This window comes from Eubalaena glacialis, chromosome 17 (genome assembly GCF_028564815.1).
Source record: "Eubalaena glacialis isolate mEubGla1 chromosome 17, mEubGla1.1.hap2.+ XY, whole genome shotgun sequence".
NCBI lineage: Eukaryota > Metazoa > Chordata > Mammalia > Artiodactyla > Balaenidae > Eubalaena > Eubalaena glacialis.
This window is the reverse complement of record NC_083732.1, coordinates 42,480,621-42,505,657: the sequence shown is the minus strand read 5'-3', so window position 1 is coordinate 42,505,657 and position 25,037 is coordinate 42,480,621. Positions and strand designations below refer to the sequence as shown.

General features: G+C 36.7%; 1 protein-coding gene across 1 annotated transcript; it reads left to right on the top strand.

Moving 5' to 3' along the window:
- Positions 1 to 403: 403 nt before the first annotated feature.
- Positions 404 to 23,700, top strand: TMEM64 (transmembrane protein 64). Its single transcript, XM_061171859.1, has 3 exons — positions 404 to 1,430; positions 17,108 to 17,263; positions 23,350 to 23,700. The coding sequence occupies exons 1-3, from the start codon at positions 624 to 626 to the stop codon at positions 23,539 to 23,541; spliced, it is 1,155 nt and encodes a 384-aa protein (XP_061027842.1). The 5' UTR covers positions 404 to 623; the 3' UTR covers positions 23,542 to 23,700.
- The last annotated feature ends 1,337 nt before the right edge of the window (positions 23,701 to 25,037 follow it).

Sequence of the window (25,037 nt, the reverse complement as noted above, 5' to 3'; positions counted from 1 at the left end):
AGGTTACTGCAGAAGCAACCAACAGGTATTGGGCAAGGATCCAAGCAGCTGGCGGACTGCGACTGGGTCCGAGGAAAGGAGAGCTTGCCCTGACAGGCAGGCACGCGCACGCCTAATAGAAAGGCCGGGAGCGCCCGGCGCTCCCCGCGCTCACCGCGCGTCACCCGACTCTACACCTCATTGCAGTCCCCTCCTTCTCCGGTGCCCGCGTACTCTCTGCTCTTTCTGCCCTCCCAACCGCTCCCCTCAGCATCCCAGCCCTCCCTACGCTGTCACTACCCGTCTGTTCTTTACCCGCTCAGCCAGCGGGGCTGTGCCTCACGGGGGCGGGGCCAAAATGTAGCTCGCGCCAGGCCCCGCCCCGCGCGCCTAAGGCCCCGCCGCCTCTGGCCGAAACGGGGAGGGTACTGCTTGTGTGAGGTCCGGAGTGTTCTCACTCTCAGCGGCATCATCCCACTGTCTCCGAGTCCTTGCCTTTTTCTGAGGACCTCTACTGCCACCTGAGCGAACGCGGGGAGTCAAGGCCAGGCGTGCGGGGCGCCATGAACGGCCGCCGCCTGATGGGCGCGGCGGCGGCGGCGGCGGAGGGACTGGTTGGCTGAGGGCCTGTTTGGGGCCGAGGCATGTGGAGCCCCGGCGGGAGCTTGCTTCAGACGCTGCCCCGACTTCTGCAGCACGACACCCTTCCGGGCCGCGCAGAACTGCCGACCCGCTGGGCCCTGTCGCGGGCGGCGGGCGGGCACGACTCAGCGGACCGCCTTCCCCGCGGGGGCGGGGCGAGCGCGGCGGAGGCGGCGGCGGCGGCGGCGGCGGCCTCCGGAGCCTTGCTCGGAGCCTATCTGGGGCACCACGGTCAGCCTGCGGCCTCTGAGCTGCCGGCGCCGGGCGCGGCCTTGGCGGGCAGCCCCGGGAGCGGCAGCGGCGGCAGCGTGGTGGTCGGCGTGGCCGAGGTGAGAAACTGGCGCTGCTGCTGCCTCGGCAGCACCTGTTGGTGCCGGAGCCTGGTGCTGGTCTGCGTGCTGGCCGCAGTGTGCTGCGCTTCCCTGGCCCTGGTCCGCCGCTACCTGCAGCACCTCCTGCTCTGGGTGGAGAGCCTTGACTCGCTGCTGGGGGTCCTGCTCTTCGTGGTGGGCTTCATCGTGGTCTCGTTCCCCTGCGGCTGGGGGTACATCGTGCTCAACGTGGCCGCCGGCTACCTGTACGGCTTCGTGCTGGGCATGGGACTGATGGTGGTGGGCGTCCTCATCGGCACCTTCATCGCCCATGTGGTCTGCAAGCGGCTGCTCACCGCCTGGGTGACCGCCAGGATCCAAAGCAGCGAGAAGCTGAGCGCCGTTATTCGCGTCGTGGAGGGAGGAAGTGGCCTGAAAGTGGTGGCACTGGCCAGACTGACCCCCATACCTTTTGGGCTTCAGAATGCAGTGTTCTCGGTAAGTGGTGTCCCACTGGTCCATCTCTCTCCAAGTCTGTTTTTGAGCGATCTTGTGACAGCCCTAGGAGGACGCTCCAACAGATAAATGCCAGCAGAGAAGTGACATTAACAACAGGAATTAAAATTACTTTCCGTCGTACCCTGAGAAATCTCAAACAAATAAAGCAAATCTAAGTCCGGCCCTCAATAGGAGATTTGGTAGAGAAAGAACTACTCCTATTTTGGCATATGAGTTTGATTAAAAATGAAGAGCCCTAGAGAGGGTGAGAGGGAGGCTCAAGAGGGAGGGAATATGGGGATATACGTATACACATAGCTGATTCACTTTGTTGTACAGCAGAAACTAACACAACATTGTAAAGCAATTATACTCCAATAAAGATATAAAAAGAAATGAAGAGCCCTTTTAACTATGAGGGGAGATGAGTGGAAATATCCATTTTAAACATTTGTCATCTGATTTCTGTAGCAGCTTTGGCAACAGTCAGGGAGTAAAGGCTTCACATGCCTAGCTTTCTCTCTAACCTGCGTAAATGCAGTGTTTTGACTCAAGTTTTTAACAACGTGGGGCTAAAGGAAGTGTTTGGGTAAACAGTGTAGAGGGTAGTTACAGACTCCATATTTTGGAGTTACCTAAAATTTTTAATAGGCTTTTTTTTTTTCCATCAAGTAATTTGCTTTAATACAGTGTAATGGGGGGAAGCCTCCTTTTTATCTTTTTTTGGAGGAACTTCATTTTGAAATCACTAAGTAGTAGGATAAAACAAAATAGGACAGATAACCTTTTTCCCAGTGAGAATATATTTGTCTTTTTACACACCTTCTATGCTCTTTTTGCCGTGTATTCATATGTTCTGCTTATTCAGTTTAGATTTTTCTAGTTAATGTACATCACATTGTAACTGACTGAGGAATAGAAACACTGCGAAGTGAGGAAACCATCCCATTGGAAGAAAGGAATCCAGTATTTACAAACTTAGTGTCTTTGGAACAAATTATTAACACTATCTGCCCTTGCTTTCCACTTTTCTAAGGTGAAGGGGTTGAACTAGTTACTGAGTTCCTCAAATTCAATGATTCTAAAGTTCAAAGAGTTCATATAGAGATTCCCAGGAACTCAACCCTTCAGCTAGACCTAAAGAAAACTCTGTGTGAAGAAAGAGATTTAGCACTCAAATCCATAGGAATCAATGTATTTTATGTTATTCTGACACATTGTTTTGTCTCAAAAATAAATTGTTAGTCTCTAGAAACTTTCTCATTTTGTTTTATGTTAAGAATAGTTCTAACCAACCTACCTCTCTGTGATGAAGTTAAGATTTTATCTTCTTCTTTTCTTTTTAAATGCCTTTTGCAAATCCCATGTTGATTCTAACCAACAGCAGTAATGACTGCAGATTGAAGCTTGTGGAGGCATGGAAATAGATAAGGAGTTTTCTGTACAGATAAAGTTTGGTGTTTACAGGCAGTTTGGTATGTTCTCTTCCTTAAAATGTTACCTTTTCACAACCTCCTATAAACATGAACTTTGACCCAACCTTGGATAATAATAGATCAAGTATCCTAAGACTTTGAAAGAGAGTGGGAACTAAGGAACCTGAATAGTTTCATTCCTTTAGTTTGCTTCCTCTCTAGTATAGTTTATTTCCTTGTGCGTTTTCTTGTCCACCTACCATGTGCCTACTATCCTAGGCTCTTTCCCACATATTATTTCTAATCTAAACTAACCCTGCAGAAGGTGATTGTACATATTTTATAGACTATTGTCTAATAGTCTAGAACACAGGGGTGGTGCTCTGGAAATCTACTGTCCCCATAGAATCTGTTGACCTTGGTCAAGTTACTTATCCTCTCTGTGGTTCATTTTCTTATTTGCAAAATGGGGAAAGTAACGGTACCTACTTAATAGGATTATTGAGACAATTACATAAAATAAATACATGCTACTGACCCTGGATTAATAAACACTCACATGTTGGCTTTTGTCGTCATTACTATTGTTATTACCCAGGGTCACCTAGGTAGAGTCAAACTTTGCACTATGGTTTGAAGATAGGGTTTCAACCCATGACTCTGTTTCTTCATTGTATATTTAGTACCTAGTATAGTCCCGGGTATATAATGTGGACTCTATATATTTATTAATTAAAAATAAGATAGGTTTTTTTAAAAGTAATTTCTTAAACATATTAAACATGTGATTAAGAAGTTATACTTTGTACTTGGAAATAATTTAAGGTAATTATGTAATTGAAACCAAACTTGACAAGGGGCAATTCTCAGTTGGCCTTGTGGGGTCAAGAGAAAAGAAGGAAAAAAAGAAAACTGGCCTCTTGAAATAGGTATTATTGGTACAGTTTTACTGAGGAAGAAATGGAGGCTCAAGCATCCAGGAACTTGTTCAGGATCACCCACCTACCAAGTGGTGAGCTGAGTTATAAACCCCAGATCAGCTGAAAAAGTGCATGGTACTGTGTGAAATTCTCACTCTTGGCCATAAGCAGGGGGGTTGTGGAGCCATTGGATATAGTCTATTATATCTATTATATTATATATTATATAATTATAATATATATATATATATAATTATATTATATATATTATATCTGTTATATTAACTGTCTGCTTAGTAGCTCTTTCAACCAAAACTGTTTACTGAATTCACCCAGGGTATGTGAGTGAAAAGAAAGCTTAGTTTAGGCTGATTTTTGTTTTAGCCTGACTTTCCCTTCTGCCTTCTAGAACTTCATTCTGCCTCTACCCTCTCTGCCCTCCTACCCCTCAGGCTACCCACAGCTGCCCCCTTTCCAGGCATCTTTCTTTTGTTTTCTTCTTCCCTACCTATCTTTTAAATTATCCCTTTTCCCTGCTATTTCAGTTAAAACTCATCTTCAGTGTCCACGATTGATTGATCTTTAATCAGTGCCCATGATTAAAGAAATTTATCTGGGCCTACTTCAAAGAGGAAGTGAAGTATAGTGGTCATGAGGGGCACAGGCTTTGGAAATAGACAGTCGTTGATTAGTCTGTTCTGAGTTATGAGGCTTAAATAAGCTAATGCAGTGAAGGCATTGAGTATTTGCCTGGCACATACTCAATTCTCAAAAATTATTAGCAATTATTATTCTTAGTGGTGGAGGTGTAGTGGTTTTTATATTTTAGAGGCAGGAGCTGATTGTAAAATGTGAATGTATGGAAGAAGGAAAGGCGCTCTCCCTTGCCTCCTATCTATTCTTAACTTTATTTCTTTCCTTCTCCCATGTGTGCTAAAAAGGGATAAGCAAACTGACACTCCACTTTTGAAAAGCTTGAAATGGAAAATAAGTACATAACACTTCATTGTATCAATTCTTAGATTATAAGAAATATAATTTCCCAAGGACATATTTAAATTTTTTCCACTTTTAAAAATGCACTCATTGTTTCTGTTGGGAAATAGTTAACCTCTCCCCCCCGACCAGTGTTTTTGATGTAATCTTGTATCTGTAGGTATTATTGTACATTAAGACAGATTTCTAGACGTGTAGTCGGTGTTTCTAGGTACTGTTCTTATCTGGGCACATATCTAGGATGACTATTTCTTACTGCTTCAGTCAGGATAGGCTAAATTATGCTACAGTAACAACCCCCAAACCTCAGTGCATTAAAAAGCAAAGGTTTGTAAAAAATGCAGCTTGAATTATTGTTTATAATGAGAGGGAGATAAATTTAATTTATATTTTGAATTCAGCTTTTATGATTTGGGGGACTATAATATATGCTTCCAGCATTTATAATACAATTAAAACTTTTTTTTTTATTAAATAGACTCTATATTGCATATGATGCCATATTTTTCTCATGACTTCTCATAAATATATGTTCTTTAAGTATTAAAAAAAAAAAAAGAAAAAAGCAAAGGTTTATTTACTTACTTGACACAGATCCGGGTTCAACTTGGTTTGGGGAAGGGGTGGGGAGTCTCTGCTTTATGTCGTTTTTACTTTGGGATCCAGGATGACAGAGTCACCATCTTTCACTTGCTTTATGTGGCATGGTGAATTGCACACTGGTTTTTAAAGCTTTCACCTGGAAGTAATCTCACTTTTTACTGGCCTGAACAAGTTACATGGCCACAGCTAACTTCAAAGGGGTAGTGTGTGTGCCAGGAAGGAGAGAGAACTGGAGTGTTTGGTAGCAGTCTTCATGACTCTGGCACTTGACTTATGGATTCTGCCTCCCAGGCCCTTCAGTTCAGTCCACTGCCACTACCCTGGTTCAGGCATCTCAGCCTCCCATCTGGTCTCCTTGCTTCTTAAACAAGGATTTCTAATTTTTTCTCTCTCTAGAAAGATCTTTCTAGAATGCATATCCGATCTTGGTACTCCCTGCAGGGAAACTCTCAAGTGGGTTTTCTTTTCCCCTCAGGATAAATTCCCAACCCTCATCTTACCTCTATAGCCTCTCTCTGATCATTCCACAATTACTAAGTGCCCTTTGATGTGTTAACTTATTTCATCCTCATTCTAAGAGGTAGACATGATTATTTCTGATTCAGACATAGCAAATCTTGTCTGTAGCCTCAGAATTTCAGGATTTCCTTTTTGTTGATAAAGTTGAAAACTGTAAACATTCATAAGAATAACATCCCATTCTGTATTGAGTAAGCATTAAAGCATTCTTGTAAGGTCTCCTATAAGATGCCCCCTTGGAGACATCTGAACTTCTACAGTTTAAAGTTACCACCAGTGAAATGTCAACTTTAATCCAAATATATTACACGATAATTGGTTGTTATGGGTAACAGTATTCATATTGGTGCTTGCAACTTCCAAAGGAGTTTGATTTTGTTGTTGCTGTTGTTCCATAGGAGATCCTAAAAATCATTCTCTGTTTTCACTTCAGTCATAGAAAAACTTCTCAAACAATTCCACATGGGAAATTTTCTGTCCATCATGGTTAAATCTTTGAAACCTCAAATAAAAACATAAAAAATAGCATGGAAGATCCTCTTATTCATATGTTGTATACCACTTTACAGTATGCAGAGCAAATTTCCATACATGATATTCCTTAATCATCACAACAGTCCTCTGAGGAGTTATTAGTGACTTATAGGCAGTTATATAGAGGACAAAATATCACACACTTGAAATTAGATTTAGTTCTAACATTTGCTCTGACATCTTGAGCTACTCTTTTGAGCCATACTTTCTGTTGTAAAATGTGTTTACTAATACCTACTACAAAGCTGTGATAAAATATATAGCTTGCTCGTTACTATTTCTTTCTGTCTATCCTCTGCGTTCCAAAAAAAGGACATTGATACTCAAAGTTTTTTTTGTTGTTGTTGTTGTAATTTAACCATTATTTATATTGTACTTACTAACTGACAGGCACTGTTCTTCTAGCATGTACACATTACTTATTTAAGACTCATATAAACCCTAATCCTCATCTTAAGCAAAGGTAGTTGAGGCAGAGTGATGAAATAACTATTCCAGGAACATACAGTTAGTAAATTGTAGAGTCATGAACTTACCTAAGATTCTATTGTTGATCTGAGAAGAGCTCGGTTGCTCAGAGATCTCCTTATTCCATTGATAGTTGCAGAGCACTTGCCCTAGGACCTCCCATGTGTCAGGCACTGGGCAAGGTTCTACACAGTTGAATTAGACATCATCCCAGGAAAATGATTTGAAAAAATATCAGAAGAATAATGTTTTGTGCATGTGAGAATTACATGAAATTGGAATTTTAACATCCGTAAATAGTGTTATTAGAATACAGCCATGCTCATTCATGTATGTACAATTTGTGGCTCTTTTTAAGCTAAAACAGCAGGGTAAGTAGTTGCGACAAAGACCCTATGGCCTGCAAAACCTAAGATATTTCCTACCTGGCACTTTGCAGAAAAAGTTTGCCTGAGAGCTACAGCAGTCACAGCCACCAGGCCTGAGCCCCTGCAACTGTAGGAAGAGGCCCTTAAGCTCTCATATATATCTTTTTACCTTTGTATTTAGCAAAACCCTTTTTATAAAAAAGACCATATGTGGATAAAATGCAAAAAAAAAAAAGAAAAGAAAAGAAATGAGTAAATTTAAAAGTGCAAGGCCTGACCCATCATCCTGGCTCACTTCTCAGGGGAACCACTTTAAAGAATTTTATGTTACCTAACTGTTAGTTACTTTGGCTATTTTTATTAGCCCACAATAGGTTACAAGCAGCAACAGAAAGGTCCTTTGTTTGTTTTGGGAGGGGCAGGGAGCTGTGAAACTGGTGTACTGACTAAAATAATGATAGCAAAATAAGATTAAAGACAAAGTTGAAGCAAATGTAACTGTAATGTATTTTCCTAGAGTTTGCCTTGAGTAATCAAGAAAAATATACATTACTTCTAGTAATTTGGTTCACAATCAAACTGAAATTTATTTTAATTAAATAAAAGTATTTTATTGGCTAGTGACTGAAAGACCAGAAAAATGGTAAAATCTTAGCCTCATGGACTATTTGGGGACCTTAGGTTCTGTCTCAGCTCCTGTGTGACTTTGGTGAAGTCATTTAATGATCTGGCCTCCAGTTTTTGTTATTTGTAAAATGAGAGAGGTTAGACAGGGTCTCAGAGTTTGCTCTTAAAAAGACAAATGTTCTGAGTAACTAACATTACTTTTTATTTAACAGTTTGGTGATAGTATGTTTTATAAAAATGTTTTCTCATCTTAAATTCTTATTCTGTGTTATAGACATAATCATTCATTCATACACAGTTGATGGGTCGTGATACTTGTCACTGTACCCATATATCTAATGATTATTTCTTCTTACTATTAAAGTATACTGATTCATTGCCAGTGGTACAGTTCAGATGGAATAGAAGGACAGAGGCACAGTCTGTGTTTTGAAGGAGCTTGGAGCCGTCAAGTCTTGAAGGTTGAGACATGATGACCAAGTTGAAAAATGTCATGCCACCTTAGCCCACATCCTTAGACCTCACAGTACCACTGAGTATAGCTGGCTATTACTTCCTCAAAACTGTGTTCTCCTGTTTGTGCCTCTTAGTTATCTCACCAGCTTCTGTGGTTTTCATGTGTCATATATGGGGTTAGAATTCACAAATCTATATCTCTAGCCAATTGTATCATAGTAACAAATACAGTATGTCTTATTACCCCTTCCTAGATAAAAAAAATTTCTTTAGAGGCAGAGAGTCTTATTAAAACTTATTTTAACAGTATTTGCTTTTTCTGTCTATGAAATAAGTATTCATTGTAAAAACTTTGAAAAGTATAGTAAGTACAAAGAAGAAAAATCAGTAACATTTCAGTGTTTATTTTTCTAGTCTTTGCATTTGTTAATGCATGTGTTTTCATTATATAACATTGTGGGTGAATGTTATAAATGATTTTTGTGACTTTTTACTGAATGTAATGAACATTTTGGTCATTAAGTATACTACAAAATGACTTAAAATGACCACACAGTCAGCTGTAGTTTTCTATCTTTGTATCTTTATCCCTGCTTAGACCTGGGCCTTATGTGTAGAAGGCATTTGATAAATTTTTGTTGAATGAGTAGAAGTAATAAACCTATAGTTTGTCATAACTCTATAAAGAAGGTCTTTTTAACTTATATTCCAGAAATTATATGCAGTAAGATATATATATATATATATTTCCCCCCCTGGAGAGGAGGTTCAATGTGTATATTAATCAGATTCTCAAATGGATCAGTGACCCCTAAAATATTTAGGAACTGTTACAAGCAGTTCCTAATTTAGGGATAGTGAACTAATGAAAAAATCTGTATATATGAAGATGGTTTCTGTATTGTAGACAGATTTATTGTCCTATCTCTGTCAGTAGAAGGCTCTACACTGATGCCCTCTCCACCTGTTAGAGTGGGGTCTCTCAGAGCCCTTGCCTTGTTGGTTTTTTTTTGTTTTTTTGTTTTTTTGTTTTTTTTCCGGTAGCAAGACTTTTCTCAGTACATTCAGGGTTGCTGCCTGCACAGAGGGTCTTAACCTTGATATCAGGTTGGCCTCAGAGGTTACTGGAAATGCTTTTAGTGTTCATTCAGTATTCACTCAACACGTAACTGATAGGTACTACTCTGTGCCCACTGCTGTTCTAGATGCTAGAGATACAATAACAATGAATAAAGCCATCCCAGATCCTTCAGGGTGCTTGCAGTCTAGTGGAGAAAGCATTCTGGATATATCAAGGCTAATATTTTGCTGATAATGAATTAATTTCCATTTAATACATTATTTCTCTGAGGGGAAGGGGGAAAGCATGTTTAGTTTCTGAACAGCCAATTACAAGTGGACTTTGCATCCTAGCCTGTTTATAAACTGGCAACTGTTATAAGTCTCCACATTTATAAACAAAACAATTTTAATGTTGATACAGTCTACATCCAATCAACATATATTTAGTATCTGATATATAGTAGGCATCATACTAAAGACTAGAGACACAATGAGGAACAAGACAGATGGGTCCCTTCCTTTACAAACTTATAGTCTGAGGAAGGGGTAAAGGGCAAACAGATGGTGAAACCTTCCATTACTCTCTAGTGTGAAGGGACTTGGTGAGTAATAGTGTTCTGTCAGAGAACTTGAAAGCAGTTCTTAAGGCAGACTTGGGAGCTTGGAATAGGTGTCCTAGAGAAATTGATGACTGAGTAGTGAAAGACAGTTTGGGACTTTGCCCAAATAAAAGGAGTGGGAGGAAGGGTATAAGTGTTCTTGCCAGAAGGAACAATGTACAAAGGCCCAAAAAGAAAAGAGCAAGGAATGTTCTAAGAACAAGAGAATTTTGATGTGTCTGGAACATAGTGTGATGTGAAGCATGAGACATTCAGAGGCCAGGTCATGAAGCAGTTTGCATGTTGAAGAACCTGACCTTCATTCTGATGGCAGTAGGAAGGAGTTTAAGCAGGATTGGATTTGCATTTTTAAAAGATTTCTGCAAAATTTAGCATAGGTTGTGAGTGGAGGGTAGGTCTAGAGTATCAAGACTAGAGAGGGGGAGACTGAATAGGAATAGGGACAGACAATGGGTAGATTTCTAACATATGTAAAAGGTAGAATCCATAAGAAAGGGTAGATGATTGGATGTGAGAATGAGGGAAGAATGAGTGGTGTGACTGACTTCTGAAGTGTCTAGCTAGGGCAACTGAGATTGGGAACACTGAAAGAGGTATTTTGGGGAGGGAAGGGAATGGGCAGTTAATGTTTTTCCTTTAACCAGTTTTTAAAATTTCATATTTCTGGAAGTGAAAACTAGTTGCCATTTGTTGACTATTTCTCCCTCTCTGTTTCTGAAATATTGATAGTAAGTATCAATATTTAGGATATATATTATAAAATATATAATTTATCAATAATATTTAGATGAAGAGATCAAATGTAGTCATTTTAACTTCTTTTGACCATTCCTTAAAAATTATTATAGGGATTCATGATTTTTTTCTGTATAATATTACTAAATATATATTTTAATTGGAATTTACTTTAATAGTAACTTTGTCAATAAGCAGCATTGCTTTTATATAAACTAAGAAACACACCTCTACAGGAAGGTGTAATTTGCCAAAACTAATAGAGATTCACAAAGCTATGGATAAAATTTGAGTTCTTCCATATACAGATCACCTTTATATTCTTCATTCGATCTGTGTCAAGATATTCTTTGTAAAAATGATAAAGTTTCTTAGTGTGTCAAATTAAAGCCCATAAAGCCGTTGTGTAAACAGCCGTAAATAGAGAAAGCAGAGGAGCTGGAGGCAGGGTTGCCAGGGGAGCTGTGCTTTGTGCCATGCCTGAGAGGACAGCAGGCCTCAGGTTCAGTGAGCATCTGAGTGATCCATCTAAAGACAGAGGTTCTCTTATTGTCAGCTTCAAAAATATGTGTTCAGAGAAGAATCAGCTCTTGCTCTTCAGAATTAAGGGTTTCTTTCTCTTTTTTTTTCTTCAGATGGGCACGTCTTTGTTTTCAGGATCTATCTGGTATATGGTAAAGTAATATTCTACAGTAACCCCTACTGACCCAGACAAGTGAGTTACATCTCCAAGTAAATCACAGTACCTCTGAGAATAAGAATGTGTATACTTTCATGGTGCTTCTAGAGTTTTAAAAGCATGGGAAGATGGCAATCAGGTAGCATTCACCATCCCTGGAACTCTCACTGGAGTATTTCTGATCACAGAAACTAACCAGCAGGATAACACTGACATCCTAGGCTGAGATTTCTAGGAGTCTTTGGAATAGGTAAACAGTCCTGAGCCAAGATCCCAGGGTATTGTAGTCAGGAATTCCAGTGGGAATATTCTAGGCTCACATTTAATGTCTTTTTGGAAAGTAGGACAAGGAGACATGTTTTTTTAAAAGTCGGTGGGTAAAGGCTTACCAGGGAAAGAAGGTTGGATGGGTCTCTTTGTGGGAACAGGTATTCTAAATTAGCTTTGTTTGTCAAAGACTGGAACTAGATGCAGATTCTGAATAGGATCATGGCTTATAGGAAATGCCATATTAGAATAATTTAGAACCTGTTTATCTTTAATACACTTAGTAATAGTTGAAAACCTGTATGTGTGTGTATTATTGTTTTGTTCTATTGGTTAAATTATTTGACACGCCAGCAAAACAGTTTACAACGATTACCTGAAATTAGTTTCTTTGCTTTATTTAGCTATGCAGCTTTTCAGAAAAGAACTGTATGTAAATAATAACACTTGCTTTTTCTGTAGGATGAGGTTCGGTCGTGAAAGGTTTGATAAACTTTGATTTATGCTTTGGACAAAGGTCTTTAGTTAAAGAGTTAAGTGGCAGGGTTGTTTCAGATTTAAGATATCTGTTCTTAAAATAGCCATTTGGATATTATTGATGTCATCCATGAATGTCAATTATGTGTTCTCTTTGGAGAAACTTCATTGCATTTAAAGATTATGAACTGAAGCTTTGCATTCTGATATTTTGGAACTTAAATATTTATTTTAAAAATAACTTCCATAACATATAATGTTATTATTAACTGCAGTGTAATAATTTTTATGATTCATTTTTGTCATATTTACTTATTTTATACATTTGACATGTTTAATTCTAAAGAAAGTTTTCCATTCCTGTAAGTGCTCCAGACTGATAGAGGAACCTTCCTAATACTTAGCCCCATTCATGTCATTCTTTGATTAGACTCCCCAGAGCTTTTCTACTGAGTACAAACTCATTCCCCTTTCACCCAAGGCCCGTAACAAGTATCACCCCAAATACTTGCCCTGTCTTTATTTTACAGGATTCCCTTGCCCTATAAATAATCCAAACTGTACTGCTAACTTTACTAATACATCCTGTATGTTCCCTACCACATTGTCCTTATTCATTTTCTTCTTGGAACACCTTAACTTCCTCATCCCACCTATCTTTGCCCACCAAACCCATATTAGCTTGTGGAGTTCATTTCAAGTTCCTCTTATTCCACAATGTTGCCCTTTGGCCCCCCACTCCTACAGAGATTTTAATCCCTGTTTACTCTTTAATACTTTCTGTGTAGTTCTTCTCAAGGCTCCCTTTCTGCCTGTTTCTGAAGTAGTTGTGTGTGTACTTGTCAGTGTGTAAATTCTTCAAGGTAAAAGTTGTGTCGTACTGCCTCTCTTGCAGGCACCTACCAGAGCATCTTGCATGGAGCAGTCTTTGAGTCAGTAATTGTTCAGGTGAATCTTTAACAACCAGTCACTGCAGTATTTTTTCTAAACCAGCAGTGCTGTATCTCCAATTAATCATCTATGAGTAGAGACAAATGTATCTTTATTGCAAACATGATTTACATAATTATTAGGTTAGATTGTAGTTATAGAGTAACCTGTAGCTGATTAAAATACCAGATCTTAAAATTAATAAAAATGAAATTTAGTAAAATAGCCTCTAGCTTTCTTACATAACAGTAATACCCAGATAAGGATGTGGAAAAGTTATTCTCAAAATTAATGGCAGTAGCAACAACAACTATAACATAAAATGCTTAGAAATAAACTAATAGGAAATAACTGATATATGTGAATAAAACCACCAAACTTTAGTAAGAAATGTGGAGGATTTTAAAGTAATTATGAAAACATTTCTTGATAAGAGTACTGAATATTCTGGAGATTGCATCTCTGTCCAGATTAATTTATAAATTTACCTTAATCCTAGTATAATATTTACTAATTTTTTTGAGTGACAGAGTGATCCTAAAATGTATCTGTAAAAATGAATAGGTAAGAAGGTTATGCAAATTTTAAAAAGAAGAGTAATAATAGGGGTTTGAAGGATGGGAAATTCCTTATGAGATATTAAACTGATAGTCTTTACAATAATTTGGTTTCAACACAAGGTTTAAGATATCAGTGGACAGTATTAGAGCCCCAAATAGACCCCTTTATATACAGTAACTTCATTTATAATAAAGTAAACATCATAAGTTGCTGGAGAAGTTATTGATTATTCAATAAATGATGCTAGGAAAATTGGCTACTGGGGAAAGGGAGGAATAAGGAATAAGGAATCCTCACCTTTAATTCAAATAAATTACAGAAGGAATAAGTGGTAAATATTAAAAACAAAAATATAATAAGAAAAGAAATATAGGCAGAAATTAACAAAGGGATCTGAAAAGACGTTCTAAAGCTAAAAGCAATGGAAAATCAGAGGAAACAATTAATAATATATGTATAAATTTAGAAACATTTGTATGTCAAAACATAAAATTAAAGGGACACTTTAAAGGAAAATATTTACCACATATAATGGACAAAAAGTTGCCCTTACTATAAAAAGAGTAAATATCATGAATAAATAAGAAAACACTTAACATTTCAATAAAAATGAGCAAATGTGAACAAATAAAGCCATAAAGAAGTGCAAATAGAAAAATGTATATTTAAAACTAATGTAAATATAAATTAAAATAGTACAGATTAAACAATGATCAAACTATTTTTACCCCTCTCAAACTAAGAAAGATTGAAATTTAAAACTTAAAGTTGGTAAGAATATGATGAAATGGACACACATATACGTTACTTACTGATAAGTATGTAAAACAGTGTGAACCTTTTGGGAAAACAGTTTTTACTGTTTGATCCAGTAATTCCATTCCAAATGATCTTTCCTAAAATAATGGAGTTGCATATTAGTCATTTCTTGCTGTGTAACAATCACTCCAAAACTGAATGGCTTAATAAACATTTATTATCTCACAGTTTCTGTGGGTCGGGAATTCCTGTACAGCATAGCTAGGTGCCTCTAATTCAGGTTCTCTCTCAGTACTACAATCAAGATGTTGACCAGAGGTGCAACCATCTTATGGCTCCACTGGGGGAGAATCTGCTTCCAGGCTTACTCTGGTGGCTGTTGGCAGGTCTCAGGTATTTGCTAGCTGTTGGCTGAAGACATCAATTCCTTGGTACAGCAAGGACCTCTCCATAGAGCTGCTTACAACATGGTAACTTACCTTCTTGAGGGAGAGATGGAAGTCCTGTTTTTTTTGTAACCTAATCTTGGAACTAACATCTCATCGCTTATGCTGTGCAGTCTGTTTGCTAGAAGAAAGCACTAGGTCCAGCCCACACTCTAGGGGAGAGGATCACACAAGGGCATGAATACTACGAGATGGATTTATTGGGAATATTTTAGATACTGTTCTCCCACAGAGATTAATATACAAAGGTTTTCATATAGATTTAAAAAATTTATAATAGCAAAAAAAAAATACATAATCACATATACACAAAGAAACAATTAAGGAAACAGTTTTAAATGTTCTATAGCAAAAGAATGGTTAAATTGTGCTACATCCACACAGTGTTATTGGGCTGGCCAAAAAGTTCCTTTGGTTTTTAAGTAACAATAAAATATACATTTTTCATTTTCACTGAGAACTTTGTTGAACAACGTATTCACTGTTTTGTTCCACTACCTTCTGCCATTTTCAGGCAACTTCATAATTCCATCTTTCCAAAACTTTTTTTGAGCAAAGAACTCTTCCAGGTGCCTTTTACATTCTTCCAGGGAATTGAACTTTTTTCCATTAAGAGAATTTTTTAAAGACCTAAATAAATGGAAATCCGAAGGTACAGTGTCTGGTGAATATGGTGGATGAATCAGAACTTCCCAGCCAAGCTGTAACAGTTTTTGCCTGGTCATCAAAGAAACATGCAGTCTTGCGTTATCCTGATGGAAGATTATGCGTTTTCTGTTGACCAATTCCGGACGCTTTTCATTGAGTGCTGCTTTCAGTTGGTCTACTTGGGAGCAGTACTCGTTGGAATTAATCGTTTGGTTTTCCAGAAGGAGATCATAATAGAGGACTCCCTTCCAATCCCACCATATGCACAACATGACCTTCTTTGGATGAAGACCAACCTTTGGTGTGGTTGGTGTGGTTTCGCTTGCTTCACAATCACTTCCATTCCATATTATTGTACAGTATCCACTTTTCATTGCCCATCACAATTTGTTTTAAAAGCAGAATGTTTTTGTTACGTTTAAGTAGAGAATTGCATGAGAAAATACCGTCAAGAAGGTTTTTTTTCCGCTTAACTTACAAGGAACCCAAACATCAATGTGATTAACATAACCAAACTGGTGCAAATGATTTTCAACGCTTGTTTTGGATATTTTGAGTATGTCGGCTATCTCCCATGTGGTTTAACATTGATTGTTCTCAATTAATGTCTCGATTTGATCACTATCAACTTACCTGGTCTACCTGGCCGTGGAGCATCGTCCAGCAAGAAATCTCCAGCACGAAACTTTACAAACCACTGTTCAGTCACAGCACCTTCTCCATACACTGCATAAATCTTTTTTTGCGTTTCAGTTGCGTTTTTACCTTTCCTGAAATAATAAAGCATAATATGCCAAAAATGTTGCTTTTTTTCTTCCATCTTTAATATTAAAATGGCTACACAAAAATTCAGTTTTGATAAGCTTTTTTTTAAATGCACACTGATATGACAGCTGTCACAATACAATCTAACAAAATTGTTTCGAATGAAGTTAAAGACACCTAAGTGCTACTAGAGCCATCTTATGGAAAAAAAAGAATGAACCTTTTCGCCAACCCAATAGTGTAATTGTATAATAATAATAATTTCTACCTTTTTGAGCATCAGTCATGTGCTAGGCATTTGTTAAGATATTTACAAATATTTCTGATCCTAACAACAACCATGTAAGGTAGTGGTTATTATCCTCATTTTACAAATGAAAAAACTGATATTCAAAGACTCAGCCCTGAAATGTCATTCTAGAGTTACCTGGCTTCAAAGCCCAGTGACCACATTGCCATTTAAGTGTGCTTATGAAGAATATTTAATGACATGAGGAAGACTTAAAAAACTGTTTTTACAGAGTGATCTGTGTGTGTGCACATTTTATTTACATGTAAGGAAAAAATAGTCACAAATGTTAGCTTTCAATGGCAGAATAATAGAATATTAAAATTTTTCTTTAAACTTTTATTTCATTATAAATCTTTTACATTCTGTATGTATTCCCTTTATAATCATTTTTAAAAACCAGAATGCTTTGAAAAGTAGTTCAGCTTCCTCTACTCCAAGGGAAAACTGCTAGCAAGACTTGTACACACAGTTTTATGTGAAGTTGAAATTTTATGTGGTAATGAATCATTCCATTTAATCTGCTCTTCTAGATTACTGATCTCTCCTTACCCAACTATCTGATGGCATCTTCGGTTGGACTGCTTCCTACCCAGCTCCTGAATTCTTATTTGGGTACCACCCTGAGGACCATGGAAGATGTCATTGCAGAACAAAGTGTTAGTGGATATTTTGTTTTTTGTTTACAGGTGAGTTTAAGACCAAGGCTTGTCTTTTTTTGTTTGTTTCCTTTTTGTATGACATTACTGATTTAAATCCAAGAAATTTCACTGAAAATAATTTAAGAAGATTTTTTCCTTTTTACACCTTTTCTTGTTTTTTCAATACTACTTCATATTTTGACAACATTTACATTTTTAATTGTGTGGATATATGGAAATATATAGAACTGAATTGACACTTATTGAAAATTCTCTTAAACACAAAAAAAAGGAATGACAAAAATAGGGTTCTTTTTGCAGTGATTATTTTCAAAATCATGACTAAATCAAATATTCTATTTTGAGTTTGTATGAAGTGTTAATACTACATTTCTAAAGATAATTTTAATGAGATTTGGTGGGGTTGGGTTTTTATCTTAGTTACTTTACCTTCAAATTTTGAAGGTATTGAACTCTTCTATTGGTATTTTTTAGATTATTATACTGGCAATGTAAATTTCTTTCTAGTACAATTTGATGTGAACAAAAATTTTTTTAGAAAGTATTGCTTTATAAAAAGTATAGAAGTATTCCATTACAAGTTCAAATAATATTTGTATAATAGATTATTACTACCATGCAGATTATAGCATAGTTTGGGGTACATACAATTCAATATAAGAGGTTAATAAAAGAGGAAAATCCTGCTATGTAGGCAGACTTATTCAGTGCCTTATATTACATGCAGGAAGAGTTAAAAATTCATTTGCTTGTGATACATTTCATTCCTGAGATTTACCAAAATATAAAATCACCATGATTTTTGATGATTTAGTAAGATGATGATGATGATGGTCGCTAACATTTATTGAATGCTTTATATGCCATATATTTAAGCTCATTTAATGCCTACCAAAACCTTAGTAGGCATATAATTTTATTATCTATTATCTCAAGCCAATTGTACATTCAGTGATGTCACACTGGTAGCTTGAAATTGGTCATGACGGGGGTATCTACAGTTATGGAAAATGACAAGTGCTCTTAGTCAAGCTTCCCACCTCTGATCCCTAAGAGCTAGTTTACTAGCACACCATTGGATAATAATTTGTCTAATGTCAGAGCTGCAAGGGGTAGTATCAGGATTTGAACAAAGGCAGTTGGTTCTAGAGACCATGCTCATAACCAGTGGTCTACTGAGCAGATAATACTAGTGAGATAGCTGACTTAACTTACTGGTCCCTTGACTTGTAAGTTTTAATTTATACTGTTATTGAATATATGGTGTCACATTGCAAGTTTACTGTTAGTGGTATTATTCTCAATTTATTGAGGTACTATATTGTATTAAAAATACTACGATAAATGAAGCCAGAGTTAATTTTCTTCGTGCTTATGCAGTACAAGTTTAGTAAACAAAGTAAGCCCAGGAATATTTACATTAAACTATAAATAAAGCTTGTCAGTGAAAGGGCTTGCTTTAACAAAAATTTTGTAATATTTTTGATATTCAGGAAGTCAGTTTTTATTTTCCTTTACTATTTTTTCTTCAGAGCTACATTTTTTTAAGATAACCTGCTATATATAGGTTTAGAGTTTTTGTTACAGTTGGTTTATTTTTATTAATGTAGCATGCCAATCACATACTAAACTTTCTATGTGTTACGTAGTATCTATGTTAATAATTTATGTTTATAATCATCCCAAGGTACTCTAAGATTCTGATGTACACTACATTCTCAGATTGATTTTTTTAGTATATTTAAGCATATTTTATGTTTTTCAAGTTTCCTGAAAACAATTTGAAACACCTTTTTTTTCTTTCTTGACATTGTAATTAGAATTCCTCATTATTAGTAGTTTTCAGAAGATATTCACTATTTGATACTTTATATTTCTATGCATCTTAGTAAATTACTCAACTATAATCAATGGAATTGTAATAGAACAAACTAGTTCATGCATTTGTCAATGGTGCTTCTTAAAATATAGGATGTTCTTTTTTCTAAGCGATTTCTTACCCCTTTGCTTGAATTGGCAAATTATTTAAGCTTAGGATACAAAACAGGGAGAAAAAGGTAAATGTTTCTTAGCCCAGACATTTACAAAAAACAACCACCACAACAACAAAAAAGTGAAGGCATGTTTATGCCTTGATTGGATATATTGATGATATTACTTGTAATTTGTTTCAGGGAGGATTTAATTTAGCTTACAAAAGATATACAGGAGAATAAAAACGGAGGAGAAAGAAGTCATCTTGAAGGAGAAAATTAGCATAGGATAAAAGGATGAAGCATAGGTTAAAGTTAGCAGAGTAAATAACATGAGGTTCCTCATATTCGCTAGAAATGAGCCACAAATTTGCCTCTCACTGTAGCCACCTAAATAGAGTCCACAGTGTCTGTAAAATCAAAGAAATACCAAACGGATGTTCAGAGGAAGGCACAACTATTTACTGTACTGAAATCCAACTTAGATTCCGTGGTTTGTCAATTCAGTTAATCTTTTCCATATATTTTTGTGTGTGCTCATCAGCCAAAACCCCAATCCTGGATAAATGCAAGTTTTGATCTGCTTTGCACCTGCTCTTTTGGGGAAGTCATACAACCAAGCAAATTGGTGATATTTAATTCATGGTTGCAAACCTTCAGCTGGTTTCTCAACACTGCCCTATATTCTGTTTCCTTTGTCTTCCCTTTCCCCTATTTTCCTCAATGACTATTTCAAACTTATCCTCACCCTCCTCACAGTTTTTTCCTCCTCTCCTGGCTTCCTTCTTCATTCTCAACAGATTAACTCTCTTGCTTAACAGAAAAATCAAAAGCCTTCAAATGGGAAACCCCTCAATTTCCAACTAAGAAATGTACTAACCCTCTTATGTTCTGCTCATACTCTCGGCCTGCTTTTCAGTTAATGGTGGAAGAAATCACTTTCTGTATGCCTTCCTCTTTAAAGCTTGTCTTTCTACTTGTGTTTGATTCTTTCATTTTAATAGGGAATCTTTTAAAAAAGTTTTTTGTTTTTTTGTTTTGTTTACTTCACTGGGCTGTTGGGAAGAGTCAGTACACATTGCCAGGCCCTGGGGTCCAGAAAGGCATCTGGGGGAAAATTCCATGTAAAGATGTAGCCCATTCACCCTTGTTGGGAACCCGAAAGACTTTTTCAGTGGTTCTAAACTTATTTTCTGTGGCCTCGCCAAATTCTTCCCTCAAGCTTTCATCACTAACCTTCTCTAAATCAGATACACTTTCCAGTTCTCATCTTAGCAACCTAAGATTCTATTGATGATGCCTTTTAAAAACACCTTCTTCTCTTAGCGTCTTTGATACCACTCTCCTGATCTTTTTCGCTGTTTGCCTGGCTCATTTATCAGCACCTCCTTCTCTTTTCATCCCTAACTTGGTCTTCCACAAGATTCTAGCCAGAGCTTTTTGAAAACTTTTCTTCTTGGTAAATCCAGTTACTGTGGTGGCTGCTATTATGTTTATTGCAAGGACTCCCTAATACACATCTTCAGCTCAGCCTTCTTTCCATACCTTTAGACCCATTCACTGAATTGCTTTGGATATCTAATAGGCACCTCAAATTCAGCACGTCCTAAGCAGAACTTAGCATCTCATCCACACCCTCCCCCAATTAGTTAACACTTTTTTCATCTCTTTACATTGTATCACCATCCACATAGTATCAAACTTAGGGTGTTCAATAAGTATATCTTGTGTTTTTAAGAGAGCTCACATGTTAGAGAACAAAGACAAGATTTAAAGGCCTACGTTTAAAATAACTAATTTGAAGGGAACCCTTTTACAGTGTTGGTGGGAATGTAAATTGGTAGAAACACTATGAAGAACAGTATGGAGGTTTCTTAAAAAACTTAAAATAGAACTACCATATGCTCTAGCAATCCCACTCCTGGGCATATATCCGGAGAAAACCGTAATCCAAAAGGATACATGCACCCCAATGTTCATTGCAGTACTATTTACAATAGCCAAGACATGGAAGCAACCCAAATGTCCATCAACAGAGGAATGGATAAAAAAGATGTGGTACATATATACAATGAAATACTACTTAGCCATAAAAAAGAATGAAATAATGCCATTTGCAGCAACATGGATGGACCTAGAGATTATCATACTAAGTGAGGTAAGTCAGACAGAGAAAGACAAATATCATATGATATTACTCATATGTGGAATCTGATTTTTAAAAAAGATACAAATGAACTGATTTACAAAACAGAAACAGACTTACAGACATCAAAAACAAATTTATGGTTACAAAAGGGAAAATGGCGAGGGAGGGATAAATCTGGAGCTTGGGGTGAACATACATACACTACTATATATAAGATAGATAACCAACAAGGACCTACTGTATAGCACAGGAAACTCTACTCAATATTCTGTGGTAGCCTATATGAGAAAAGACTCTAAAAAAGAATGAATATATGTGTGGGTGTAACTGAATCACTTTGCTATACATCTAAAACTAACACAACATTGTAAATCAACTATACTCCAATAAAATTAAAATATTAAAAAAGAAAATGTTTTAAATAAGGATGAATAAAATAAATATCTTTGTTTCCTATAACATAAAAAATAAAATAAAGTAAAATAACTAATTTGCTTAGAATTGTATTAAGTAATGGGTATTCGCTTAATGTACAGATTCCCTTGTGCAAGTTCCAGGTTCCCCCATCTACTCAACCTACCTTACTCCCAGTATCCTGCCCTTCCCCCTACCTCCCTCAACACTTGTATCTAGAATATTTCTCCCATAAAATTATAGGTAGGCTTAATTGAAACAGTGTTATATTTAAGGATCACTATGCTTAGAGCAGCCTTTGAAAGCTTGCTGGGACATTAAACAATATCTACTGAGAATATTTGCTCCGAACTCTAAAGAACTGCTTTAAAATGAACTTTGGAATAAATACCATTTAAAAGATGTAGACTGCTTAGACATTCATTGTGCTGAATTATATGTAGAATGTTTAAGCACAGAGGGACCACAACTTTTGGACAGTGGGAGAAGCCCATGTGGTTTAAAGGGACTTACCTGAAATCACAGCACTAGTGAGTGGCTAAACCAAGACTAGAACCTGATTTTCAGTTTAATGCTTTTTCTAGTTATCCCTTTGACTGGCATTTTTCCCCTCACCATGTTCCTTTGTTTTTGTTTTGAAAAGTATAGACAGTTTCGTGTTTACAATCTCTAATTTCTTTTGAAGCTTATTGGCATTTCATTCTTTTTTAATTGTTTAAATTTACTTATTTTTGGCTGCATTGGGTCTTCATTGCTGTGCGCGGGCTTTCTCTAGTTGTGGCAAACGGGCTACTCTTCGTTGTGGTGTGTGGGCTTCTCATATGGTGGCTTCTCTTGTTGTGGAGCACAGGCTCTAGGCGCGCGGGCTTCAGTAGTTGTGGCACGTGGGCTCAGTAGCTGTGGCTCGCAGGCTCTAGAGCACAGGCTCAGTAGTTGTGGCACACAGGCTTAGTTGCGCCGTGGCAAGTGGGATCTTCCTGGACCAGGGCTTGAACCTGTGTCCCCTGCATTGGCAGGTGGATTCTTAACCACTGCGCCACCAGGGAAGTCCAGCATTTCATTTTTTAAAAGTGTTTCTTAATATTTTTAATTTTGGCTGCACCAGGTAAGTCATTTGCAAATGGTAGTGCTTCTCTCTAAGTGGGCTTAAAAATACCTATGGACATTTATAGTTCTGCACAGAAATAATACTACATTATTACATTAATAAAGTTTAGCCAGCTTTACCTCTATTGTAGAAATTTTTTTTATTCCTTGAAGGAAACTTTTTGGTACAAAGAGAGAAGCTTGACTTGTATCAAACAAACATCATTTAATATGGACTAAAAGGGATGTATAGTTGCCTTGTGTTAACCGGATACCATATAATGGTTACCCTGTAGATTTTGGCCCTCCACACCCAGCAGCCAAAGGAAGAATAAATGACAACTGTGTGTAAACTATTTAAAAATTTTACCTAACTATATTTGACAAGCATCCTGTTTGTAACATTTCTAAGACAAATATTTATTGGATATATTTCTCCCCTTTTTCCATGTAAAATATTGTTAACTGTAATATTTTATTTTTATTCACAGATTATTATAAGTATAGGCCTCATGTTTTATGTAGTTCATCGAGCTCAAGTGGAATTGAATGCAGCTATTGTAGCTTGTGAAATGGAACTGAAAACCTCTCTGGTTAAAGGCAATCAACCAAATATCAGTGGCTCTTCATTCTACAACAAGAGGACCCTAACATTTTCTGGAGGTGGAATCAATATTGTATGATTCTAATGAAATGTATGATTGTTAGAGCCTAACAATCCAAGGTCTAGCAAGCCCCTCACTAGTGGGCAGATGCAAGTTCTAATTGTATTACAGCACAAAAAAACAAAACAGAAACTGACTAGTTTTTAAATTGCACATTTTTTAAAAAGCAAGAATCATTTTCTGGATAGGTAAGTGTAAATGTAGATGCAATTTTGGTTGCAACTCTTTATCATTTATTATACCCATAATGGCCTATAGGTCTGCACTTTAGTTTTTCTTCATTGTTTTCTTTATGGGTACTTATGAACAGAGAAGTAATCCAAATATTTTTTTGCTTAGTGTCTTTATTTATAAAGTCTATGAACAGTTGTAAGCATCTTTCCTACTTATAAAGATGAGTAAAAGTATGCAATTTTAAATGTATAATATTATTGGACATTCTTTGCTTTGGTAGTCTTTCCAGAAAGGATAAACGGTGTTTTTTTTTTTTTCTAATTGTTTTAGGTGGGACCACTTTGCTTTCCTTTTCCTTGCTAGTTAGAAAATAGACATGAACTTTTGTTTGAATGTATTTTTGTAAGGATCATATTGTTGCAGGGCCATTTATACTGATACACACAAGCTTAAATCCTACATTGTGGGACTGAAGTGCTCTTAAGATACCTTTTTTAGTTTCACTGTGTAATATGCAAAGCAAAAGGGAAATTTATTTAAATTGGTGGTGGCTCAAATTAGAACTTGAGTTCTAATTTCATTACATTGGTTTTACCCTCCTTAGGTCTTCCATCAAAGGGCTGTCCTATTGCAGTCTTACTAAAACATTTTATTAAAATAAACTTCTTTTTCTTTTTATATTCATAATTAGACTTTGAAATAAAGATGTTATTCCTTTAAAGTGGTGGGCTTACCATCATTGAAGATGTCACTCAGGTGACCTTGTTTGATCAAAACGCCTTTCTAAAAAAACTAAGCTTTAAAATCATGTTTATAATTCCATTGAAGTACATATATATTTTTCCCATAGTCTTCATCTTTAAAACTATAAGTAATGTTAACTTAATGCCCAGATTTGTATTATTTGCCGTACCATAGAGTAGGCTTATTTTGTTTGGTTTTTGGTACTTATTTTTCTCTGATAAGACTCAGGAATTCTGAAATGTGAAATTAAGTCTCGCAATTCTTTCTCCTGTAGAATGAATTGAGTGTATTTATTAATAGCACTTATGTGTATAGAATATAATGATTTGGCAGTATGATTCGTATGACATATTATTCATTTATCACCTTATATTTTTAAAATAGCTTAATTGTGAACTTAATGATTCTTTTTTTTACAATAGCTTATAGCTTATTATTTACAATAGCTTATTATAGATATGAATGCAAATTTTCTGATAGGTATCTCTTTTTTAGCTATGAAGATGGCACCTTATCAGAGACCTCCCATTTGCCTTTTCATTAGGGTAAAATCTTTGCCCTGATTTACTAAAGTGCAAAATAATTATTTGTAAGCA